This window comes from Lygodium microphyllum, chromosome 26 (assembly GCF_053477565.2).
Source record: "Lygodium microphyllum isolate KBCC chromosome 26, Lygodium_microphyllum_v1.1.10, whole genome shotgun sequence".
NCBI classification, from domain to species: domain Eukaryota; kingdom Viridiplantae; phylum Streptophyta; class Polypodiopsida; order Schizaeales; family Lygodiaceae; genus Lygodium; species Lygodium microphyllum.
Genome location: NC_141160.1, coordinates 10521565 through 10533266, shown reverse-complemented (window position 1 = coordinate 10533266; position 11702 = coordinate 10521565). Strand labels below are relative to the sequence as shown.

Genomic DNA, 11702 nt, shown 5'->3' with positions numbered 1-11702 from the left:
ACAATGCTTCAAAGTGTGAGGGATAGACTCATTGGCCCTAAAGCACATCAGACACCTCCTAATATCATGATACCACCATTAGTCCTTAACTAAGGGGCTTATCGTAAATCCAAAGTTTGTCTAGTAAAAGAGGGAAAATGACAAGCTATCTTTGTTCTAAAGCTAACTCAAATTTTGGAAAAGCCTTATCAAGAGGCAAAAGATAAGCTCGCTTTGTCCTAAAGTTGCCTTAAGTTCTGGAAAGGCCTTCATGAGAGCATATTTATCTTGTTTATTATCCAAAGCTTTAGCCATGACATGAAGCAAAGTCTTCTTAAAGTTTTCAAATTTGGGCAATGAGAAGGATTCATGTATCCAAAGCCATGCTTTCTAAACATGTATTTTTCAAGGGCAATGTTATAAGATCCGAGATACACGCTCGACTTTCTTATATACTTAAAATATATATGGTGAATATTATGCTAGCATAGAGGGAGAATAGATGAGAGAAAAGAAAGATGTAGAGAGACAAAGAGAGGTAGAGAAATTGGCAACACACTAGGGATTGGAATATGGGTCAGTCCCCCCTCCCCCCCTTGTGGAGTTATATTATTGACAAGGAGCAAGCTCCTCCGTTACACATAAGCCAATTCTTACTTGTAGATCTTGGAAACAAGATCACGGTTCCTTGCACGATATACAATCGAATAACACTTGCACAACTTGGAAGTTGACACCTTTTGATCCTTCTCGAGTTCTCCTTCTCTCCTATACAATATATGTAGGGCTCTCCTCTTGGCATTTGATTTCAACAGAGCTTCTGCAGCACTTGCACCTTCTCTTCTCCTCTTGGAACTTGATTTCAGCAGAGCTTCCGTAGCACTTGATTTCAGCAGAGCTTCTGTAGCACTTGCACCTTCTCTTCTCCCCTTGGATGCATGCAAAAAGTGATGCTTCCTTTTTCCTCCCTCACACCCAAGGAGCACCTCCTCTTTTATAGGCTTTTAAGAGCTTCTCTTTTTGGAGAGAGACTTGAGTTGATCTTCATGCAAGATGTGGTTGTTCCAAGACCTACTTTGGAGCACCAATTTTGAGATATCTCTTTGTGCATTGTTCGGATGAAAAAACGTCCAACGCGAAAGTTGTAGATCTTACTGTTTTCGATAACCCTATCGGCCCGTTTTTAGAGATCGTCTTTCTATTGCGAGATATTTTAAAAATGGATTCACCATGTCTTTTTTAAAAAGAACAACTTCTCAAAGTGTACTCTTAACTTGTGGTCCATGCAACCACCTTAAGGAGAGTTCATTAAATTGCCTCGGGCCTCAACCTTAAGATTGACTTCCACACAAAAGCTTGTGTCTTTTTAGACCTTAGAAAGAGAAAATCACTTCTCTCCTCACTTCTAGAGGATCACGTCTCTTGTCTTTCTTAGTGAGAGAATTACCTCTCTTGTCTTTCTTAATGAAAGAAAAGACCTTAAACCTTGACTTGTGAGGGAGAGGATGACCCAAATGAATGCAATGCTCATTACACACAAGTAAACGTTCCCAGGCGTCCCCGGATACACACATAAATACATATACACAATGCTAATGCACTTCCTCTTCATAGAACTTAATCCACCTTCATTTATGTGTAACTCCTTGGTTCGTGTATACACTCTTACACTTGGCAGACACTTCTTTCCCCCTTCATAACTTGTACTGCTTGTACCAAATATCCCCATCACAGTGCTTTGATCACCGCATTAAGTGATACACTAGGAATATTGGTCTCTGAATGGTCTCATGACCATGCTAGATCATCATCAACACTTAAAGAAAAGTGAGTCATTCATTTATTGACATGAATTTATTAAATAGAGAATGCGTAATAATAAATCAATTTAGTGACATGTAAATTCATTGTCACCCCTCTCACAATATGGGTAATTATGCAATGAAGGCTCTCAAAAAGTGGGTAACCATGCGATGAAAGCTTGTAGGTTTTCAGCTATAGTTGATTGGTACAAGGACCTAAAATAAAATAGCATGGTGTTAAACATTAAGAAAGTCTACAAGTAGCCCACGTGGCATTGGTCTTTCTCTGAGCTAGTTGGTGACACAACTATGTGTGCGCGCGTGTGTGTAAAGGGTTGGGCTTGATCTTAGGGATGGGCCAACCTTGATTTGCCTCACCTATATGGAGGATCTTGCATTGCTAAGCATCACATGGCATTACTCTTAGACTTGCATATACACTCAATTTCCACATCAAAATCTGGACACCAAGACTGCATATGAATCCAAACACCAAGACCGGAGAGACATTTATGATGTCACATACCATGTGTATAAACTATTGCCAATGACATGAGATCCATTCTCATGCTATACTCATCAACATAGGAAACTATTGAAGGTATACTTGGAGCAGAGAAAACCAAACTAATCTCCTTCAGTTAGTCTTTTAAATTAATCAAGGAGAACAACAAAAATTAGAGGGGTATCACACAGAAAGGAGGACTATGCCTTCTGACTTAAATGCTTCGAGAAAGTTTTGCTCGCATGACAACAAAGCCAAGGTTTTGCAAGCATTTGCTCTATGGGCTATCAATTGTGGAAGTGGAAGGATTCATGACAGACAGCTAAACTCAGCCACGTGTGAACCGCCTCTTAGTGAGAGTGAAATGTAGCATTGTTCTATGCGGGGGGGGGGGGGGGGGGGTATGAAGGCAGAATATCAGGCAAAGACGGGAAGAAGGGGTTATTACAAAAAGCGTGTGTGTAACAAGTATACAATGAGAAAGAATTGAAGAGATTGATGCGGCCTGGGCTGCTACGATTTGAGACAGACAGGACATTAGAAGTACAGGGGGTAAAGCACACGTATTCGAAGGTCTGCAGAAAAATTGTGACAGGAAGGTAAGGCCCAACAACCTCCAGAACTCCACGGTTTTGCTGTGAGCCCAAATGTGACATGTGACGGCACTGCACCGTCAACGGTTCTGGGCTACTGCTCTGGGCAGATGTCTCATACCAGTGACCCTCAGCCTTGACAGATCCAGGGCGCATGGCTGCGCCGCCGACCTCCGCTCCCAGATAGGCGGCCGGATCGACGCCCGGCCGGCGGACCCCGGCGCCGGCTCCGGGTGCACATACGGCCTCTGCTTCTCTGCTTGCAACCCTAAAACCCTAGGCCTTGGCAGGATATTGACCTCCCTCCTGCTGTAGACCGCATCGGCGTCGCGCCGGTTCGCGGCGGCCGTCTCCGCTGCCGCCGATCGCCGCGTCCGGGACCGCAGTTTCTGCAGGACCTTCTTCCATTTCGGGAGCGCCTCCTGCACAGAGGTTAACCCCCTGAAGCTCGAGCCATGGCAGCCCCTTGCATCGACCTCCGCATGCGGCTCCAATTTCCCTTGGTCTCCTGATTTCTTGCTTCTGTCCTGTGCGTCGGCGTGCTGATGTCGCCGCCCGGATTTCCCTTTGTCCTCTGCGACTGCATGAGGTTGCCCTAAGTTCCCCCTTTCCTCTGCATCTGCGAGGCTTTTGTCCGGGAACGATGAAAGGGACGATGCCCTGCGGCCTCGTGCGAGCCGCCATAAGCGGCTACGCCACCAGGAGGAGGACGACGAGGGCAGCTTGTAAGCCGGCGGGGGAAGGAGGTCCGGCTCGGTGCCTTCTTGGACACAGGCGAGGTAGTGGCCGAAGGACTCGTCGTAGGAGGTGGAGCGTCTGCGCTCGGAGACGCCATCGATGCGGGCTGGGAGGGCCTCTCGAGCCGAGACGGACCTCGGGAGGTCGGATTCGGAGCTCGCGATCATGGCACAAATGCAAGGAGGGCACCTATACTAACTGCTCTACCTACACAAGAAGATGTCGTCTACTGGTTCTGTTGATCAGTGTCACTTGAAAAGACGCAGCACATTCAGGTTAAGAAGATGATGATGGTGATGATGATGAAGTAGTAACGAACGACAGAAGAAGATGGTCTAGTCTCGTCCAGTGTTTACTTTTGACAGTCCCGCTTGAAATGACGCAGGAGAGCCCATGAAGCTTATCGAGGTATCAAGGTCCAAAAGGTCTGAATGAGAGCGCAGCGGCACTGCAGCAGGAAGAGGATAAGAAGTAGAGAGAAAGATTCCAGACTGACGAGAGAGAGAGAGAGAGAGAGGGAGACCGGAGAGTCGAGACGCTTTCTTCTGACCAGTGACAAGGTCAAAAGAGTACTTTTTATCTGCGCATGTTATGTACGACGCTGGCTAGGTTGGGTGACCCGAGCTGGCATTTATAATTTCTGCAAGTATCTTCCAAATAAAACGTGGAGTTTCAATTTTTTACGCTAAGCACAGTGTTCACGAAAAACATGTTTGGTCGTGACCATTGTTTACGAAAAACGGAGGTTTAATGTAAAGTGGATTGCAAATTTTTAAAAAAATCTTCAAATTTGAAAGAAGAAGGTTTAAAACTTTGAACTTTTGAAAAATTTTAGTTATAAAAATGACAAATACATGTAATTTGATTCACAAATCCGTGCAAAAATTTGAGTTGGAGGTTTTTGTATTTGCTACGAAAAATGGTTTTTGTGAACATTGGTCGTGACTCGTCACAAAACATTTTTTCGTGCACATACACAAGTCTATCTAGGGCCCTATGATATGATGACCTAAGCTCATGAGCACATTGATTTTTTTTGGTGTTCATGTGGCAAAACCAACACATAGCAGCAAGATGGGGCAACACTACCTATGAACACTAAAAATGGTTCCAATGCCATATACTCAAAAGTTCATCGAGTTAAAGTGATCATGTTACTCTCCCAAATATCTAAACTTGTAAGATTCAATGCGAGACCATCCCTTCTGAGCTTGTTTAAGGCCATACAATGTTCATTTCAACTTCTAGACACTACCCTTATCATGGAAAGTAGTTAATGATTCACTAGCTAACAACTGTTTGATAAAATATTTGTGTTTTACTACTTTTTGAAATTAAGATGGATCAATTGTGCCTTCCAACTAGGAACTTTGCAAGCCTTTCATATTAAGATGTGGGAGCTCATTTAGGGCCATGTAATCCTATTATTTGTCAAGGAATATATTCTTATATAAAAAACAATTTTGGTTCTTTAACCTTATGCTTTCATAATCCCTACCTCCCTACATACCATACTCCCTAATATGTGAGTTTCTTCTTCCATGTTTTGTTTCCAGATTTTCTATATTTCTTCACATAAACTACACTTTGAAAATATTTTCAATCATGATTATAGTGTGAATTCTTTGTTGGTATAGCTTTCTTCTCTTTTCTATTCACGTATCAGATGGTGGTGAAGGGGGATTTAGATGTGCTTATTTTGTAATGACTTGCATAGTCACTAGATCAGAGAGGTCATCATAATGTGGATCAAAGCTCGATCAAATGTTGAGGCCTGAGAAAAAATTAGGGACAGTTGATAGCCCATGGGTTTCTCTAAGAGGGATTTTGGAAAAATACAAAGAGTCAAAAGCTGTGAATGGCCCTTTGACAAATCAACACACAAGTTTACTTTTTACTCATTCCATGATTAGGACATCTCCTCTTCTAATAACGAAAGGACATGTGCACTTACAAGAGAGCATCAATCAAATGATCAAACTATAAGGGTTTCACCTTAGTTCAATCAATAGAGACAATGTTCCAAACCATACCATATACTCAAAAACAAAGAGTAAAAGTATCGATTTTTCAAAATAACAAACACACAAGTCCCCCCTAAATATCCACAACTAGGGACACCTCCCCTCCAAGTATAGCTAAGAGACTAAGGGAGATCCATGCTAATGTTACCCATATGCATAGATAGGATAACTTGTTGAGAAATGACAAATGATGTATGCTCCAGGAAGAGATGTCCTAAATATCATATGCACAGTGAGGAGAGTGGAACAACCCAACTACTATAAAGCATTGTAATTGACTATCACTTTCAACATGAGTAATGCAATATCATGATGCTTTGTACTTTCACTTAGTGTCATTATCATTATCAGTCTCTTACACAAGATTGGGTTTATAAGTCCAAGCTTCTATTTTGGAACCTAATTCACTTGTGTAACATTTGGTTTAGTCATTGCCCATGTCACTATGAATCTAGTTTTCATATTTCAACCTCCATAGCTGCCATGCTCTAGATTCGTGTTTTCAGCATGGTATCAGAGCTTAGTCAAGCATGGCTCAGATCTCCTTTTACTCCTCTCAGCTTTGCTCAATATTAGGATAGCTCAGTTTGAATGCATGACTTTAGCTTCTCACTTGAACTCACACGCACTGTTTGCCAGCCCTGGACCTGCAGCGCTTGGAGCTCTTGGATCTCCTCAACCAGACCTATCTCAACTAGCTCTCTTCTAGAGATTTGTTCTCTTTCTCAGGGCGCATCATTATATCACATCAAAGGTCAACATTACATACTCGCTACTCCAACATTTCGAAAAAACTCAACTTGTTGAAATTCTGTGAATGTTGTCATTTGTACTGTCGATTCTACTCCTGCACACCATGGTTCACTCTACATCTATAGGGCTTTCAAAGCTCCATATCCAAGCCCTCTCCCCATAAAATATTTCCAAGAAATTCTTCTCCTACAAGCTGCATGAGTTCAAGGAAAACTAGTAGCTGCCTACAAACCCTAACAAGGAAGCCATAGCTTCCTCATTTCAAGCTTAAAAATCTCTTCAATTTCTCATTCTTCTCAGTCAGCTTGATTTTTTTTCATTTAGATTTGATCACTTCTAGCAAGTGCAAACTTCAAGAGAAAAAAGAGAAGAAGAAGAAGATGCTTCTACCATCAACAACAACTCTGACAGATTGTTTTGAAGAAATTATCTTTCCCATGGTGGATCTTATGTTTCCCCATTATGGATTTTGTTTCCCTTAGTGGATCTGCTTTGTAAAACAAAACCCTTACCAAGATGTAAAGTGTCAAGCTTTAACTTGACTGGGCTGTCTATGAGCTAGTCTCATGAGCCATGTCATCATGTAGAGGGGGCAAAAGCCGGCAAGTGTAGGAACTCATCATTTGAGGGGGGAGGGGTATTGAGAAATGACAAATGATGTATGCTCCAGGGAAGAGATGTCATGAATCTCATATGCACAGTGAGGAGAGTGAAACAACCCAACTACTATTAAGCATTGTACTTGACTATCACTTTCAACATGAGTAATGCAATATCATGATGCTTTGTACTCTCAGTTAGTGTCATTGTCATTATTAGCCTCTTACACAAGATTGTGTTTATGAGTCCAAGCCTCCATCTTGGAACCTAATTCACTTGTGTAACATTTGGTTTATGATTGTCCATGTCACTATGAATCTAGTTTTCATCTTTCAACCTCCATAGCTACCATGCTCTAGATCCATGTTTTCAACATAACTCACAAGCTAAATGAAAAGTGAGGATTGGTTGCATTGAAACTGTCCTCTCTGACAACCCACCAAGGAGGAAGATTGGCTACATGTTCTAGTGGGCAATGGCCCAAACTTTCATGAACACACCATGTAACCATAGGCTTTTTATCAAGTAGCCACTACAAAGGAGATGCTTATGGTAAATAGTTTATTGTACTAGCAAAGTAACATACTTGAGCTATAAAAAGTTTTTTGGTTTTTCTTCTTCTAGTCGATGGAATTGATTGGATTGATGATTGTAGTTGTTGCTAGATCCCTCTAAGAAAATATAACATCAAGAATGGAGACTTTATGGTTCCTTTCATTAAGGTTTTGCACCCTAGGTTCCACATGCTTGAGCTTCTTATTGGATACCACGAATTAAAGAGACCCATGTAGCAAAATACATCCTAAAAACAAGGCCCACCCACAACTTATATAACTCATGTTTAATAATCTTGGCATAATTGGCTTTACTAAAGTGATAGTATGCCTAAACATCTCTTTCCAATTAGTTTAGTGCAGCTAATAAATATATTTTAATTCATAATCCTAGTAGTAGCACCTTCATTTGTTTCTCTAGTCTTCAACAACTTGGGTCCAAAACCTTGTTCCAGCACTTGAAAGACAATTAGGCTTGAATTTAAATTTGATACAAGTAAAAGAGCATAAGCAATGTTGCTATTTCTAAATGTTGAATTTTTCAAAAGCTGTAAGTCTTTCGATGTGCATAATGCGTTCGTTTTAAGTACTTGTATGCTTGGACCAATAACTAAATTGAGAAGGAGACAATTATGATGACATTAAAAAAGCCTATGCATCTGTGTTTATAAATATCGATTAAGAGCAACCACATGACCTAATGGAATTAAAAAACCTTGAACTTCTCTTAACAACAATATTATGGATGATACCATATAGGAACTCTCCACAAGAGTAAGGATATTGAGACCTAGTTTAGCTTGTTCTTCCAATTGTCAAATTTCAAACCTAGAATATGCATCTAAGAACATGCCACGGTGTGTAGGTGAAAGTTACAACTAAATTATGAAATACCATGTGCAAGTCTTGGTAGGGGCATAAATAGGCAATTTGTTTCTACTTTTCATGTTAAGGTCCCACCTATGTTGTTGGAGTATAGTACTACTACAAGTCTACACTCCCACCACATAGCATCACTTGAAAGTATTAATCTTTGTGTAGCTTCTTTTTTATCAATCTCCAACTAAACAAAGGGTACATGAACATGTTTCAAACCTTAATATAAGAGCAACAGCTCATGCAACTTTCCAACCAGATCTAAACTAACACTTGTATTTCTTTATGGTAGACTTGAGATATTATTTGTCTAGTATATGCACCCAAAATTTTGTAGCATGTAGATTCAAGCTAGATCCACCAATTATCATATGTTTATACATCATATGTAAATGAACTATCTTAATTGTAAGCTTGATTGTGTATTCTACAAAAAGGTCACACAATTGCATGCCCTTGATATCAAAATAGTATACAACATTTCATCAATAGTGTTTTCATACACTTAAGATTGGTTTGAGGAAAAAAATGGTTTACTCATTGTGTTGGTGTTATACAGATTTACTCTACACACCATTTGTTATCTAGCCAATAGTGTCTTCATATATTTAAGCTTTGTTTGAGCCTTGAGGAGAAAAAGTTTGTTTGATCATTATTTGGTATTCCAACGAGTTACTCTAAATTCCATCCATCATAAAAGAGGTGATAACATTCTTCAAAGTAACGTTCTTTTAATGTTATAGCTCGTAAAAGATGTCTATATATTAGAATGGATCCATAGGTATTGGTACCTAGAATTTATCTCAAAATTTCAAAAGTGGTCACAAACATAGGTTAGCCATTGTAAAAGGCAAAATGGACTTTGAACTTCCCCTAAATCCATGATTCTAATGATTTGGTACAAGAAAATTAGTACCTACAACATTGAAATTTGTTCCCATTAACAACACTTTAGAGATATATAGATCTTTTAATACTAGCATTATGACCACCACCACTAGAATCATGACATGTCCCATCTTTAGGTAAACACTTCCCATGAGTGTTTGAGAGAAAAAACATGAAATTTTACCTCACTTTGAGACCATCACGAATATGCAAACTAACAAGAAAATGCACTATGTCTCAATGATTGTATTGATAGAAGGTATGGCCTAATTTTTATTGCACACGATGTGCAAATAGTACAACCATACATGTGTGTGTTGCACATATATGTGGTACATGCTCACTTGCATAGATAAATACATTCATGCGTATATGCACGAAAATGGCATTTATACATGCATGCAATCATGCATTATTGCATAGATTCATGATTGTATTCAAGCATATATACATATCCATATTCATGCATCCATAGGCACATATCTACATCTGTCCACACTACATGCATGCATATGAATGTACTTACATCCATAAGTACATGCATGAATATGATTCACGAATGCATTTATGCATACAATATATGCATGCAAACATGTACACACTTACATGCATGCATACATGCATCAATGTGTGTTTACAAATATGCTCATACATACATGTATTAATAACACTTAAGTATCTAAGTTGGCATACCTATAAAGTTGGACATCAATGTGAATAACCAATTCCTAATTTCTTGAGAGAACACATTGTTCATATTCTAAGAATGGGTTACCAAAATGGAAAAGTTTGGATATCTGTTTGATGTTGTAATAGACATGCATTGCTTGCAAATAAGGGGAAGTGCACAAATGTGGAAGGTTAATGCTTGTAAATTAAATCTAGTAGATTGTGTATTACTCCTTCATTGTTGTATTGATGTAGTCCATAGTTTTAATTAGACTCTCTGTTAGTAAGATAACACAACTTATAGAACATTCTTATGGTGGTAGATTTATTATCTCTGTGGTAGTTTCGAAATGATGAATCCAAAATCTTCTTCAAGGATTTTGTGTAATTAAGGTAACATTTCCTCAATCAAGAAGTCCTTCAAACTTATTACTCTTTATCAAATTATTATTATACATGTCAAGTCACCTGACTTTGTCTCAATGAGAGAATATTAATATTTCATTAAGTTTAAAATACTACTAGAGGCAATTGAATAAGTTTTCAACCTTTACATAATAAATTCCACTTTACTTCTTTTTTTTGCTTGTAATTTTCAACTTTTGTAGCATGATAATTTTATGGTCTCACTAGCTATACTTTTATTTAAAATAGTTATTTTTATGGACATGGTCAATGATCTCCTTCAAAACAAAGATGATTTGCAAAGCTATTGCTATCAAGCTTACTTTCAAATATATTTGGTAGCTTTAGTGTCTAGAATCTCTATGTACGCATGACACAAGCCTTCATTTAAGTAAGCATGATGCAAGCCTTCATTAAGGTCTACAATGTGTTCCAAAGAAGGGTTCATTGAATCATGAATGTTGTGTAAGAATTAAATTCTCCAACTCAAGGAAACTTGTTACTCTATGTCATACAAATGCAATTCGTGTAAATAGAATTGATTGACTTTGATGTATAATGACATGGGATGAGACCTAGCTTAACAAATTCCTTATAAATCATCCTTTTCCAAAATCATACATTAATTCCAAAATTTTTATTTAACATCACATTGATTTGGTTAGGACTAAGACTCGGAAACAGTGAAGAAGTTATCGCGTTGCCTTTCTTCATTTGGATTTCTATAATAAATAGAAGATCATTGACATGACTAAGCACTTTAATATCACCTCCTTGAGTGTGCTTTTTAACTTAGAACATTGTCTAGAGTGTGAATAAGCAAGCACTACTTTGCCAGCTTGAGTTCATCAACCTATTTGTCAAATGCTTCAACAACTGAATTGAATTGAAGCTATTGACGTTACATATTATATTACTAGGGTATGAATCCTACTAGGGTACCGTTATTCAAAATTACCCATTGTATGAAACTTACGAACATGGAGAGACAGACAGACAGACATGTGCATGTATGAAGGCATGGATGGCATGGATGTTAGTGGTCAAGAAGTGGTATGACGGCATCAAATGACAAGGCATAAAGCTTAGGAAAGTATTGTGTGTGTGGCAACCTTTTTTTTTGTTTTTTTAAAACATATGTATTTGAAGTTGTGCAAGTCACAAGAAGAAGTAAATCATTCTAAAATGCGAGTGTGGGGGCTCACTCTCGTGTAAGCTGTGAAACTTGTGGCCTGTGGTTTGCATGGATCGTGGCAGATTTAAAGGCCCCTCTCTCCTCGATTACTGGCAGGGATTCCAACAGCATTGGAGTAGGA

The 11702-nt window shown here is 39.0% G+C and overlaps 1 protein-coding gene across 1 annotated transcript; it reads right to left on the bottom strand.

Annotated features, from left to right (window-relative positions):
* Positions 1-2057: 2057 nt before the first annotated feature.
* LOC148012992 (uncharacterized) lies at positions 2058-4135 on the bottom strand. The gene has a single exon (XM_087668520.1). The coding sequence runs from the start codon at positions 3782-3784 to the stop codon at positions 2960-2962; it is 825 nt and encodes a 274-aa protein (XP_087524646.1). The 5' UTR covers positions 3785-4135; the 3' UTR covers positions 2058-2959.
* Positions 4136-11702: the final 7567 nt, after the last annotated feature.

Bases quoted from the DNA above. Each gene is read 5' to 3' on its own strand.
- LOC148012992 (XM_087668520.1), bottom strand. From the start codon at position 3,784: ATGATCGCGAGCTCCGAATCCGACCTCCCGAGGTCCGTCTCGGCTCGA.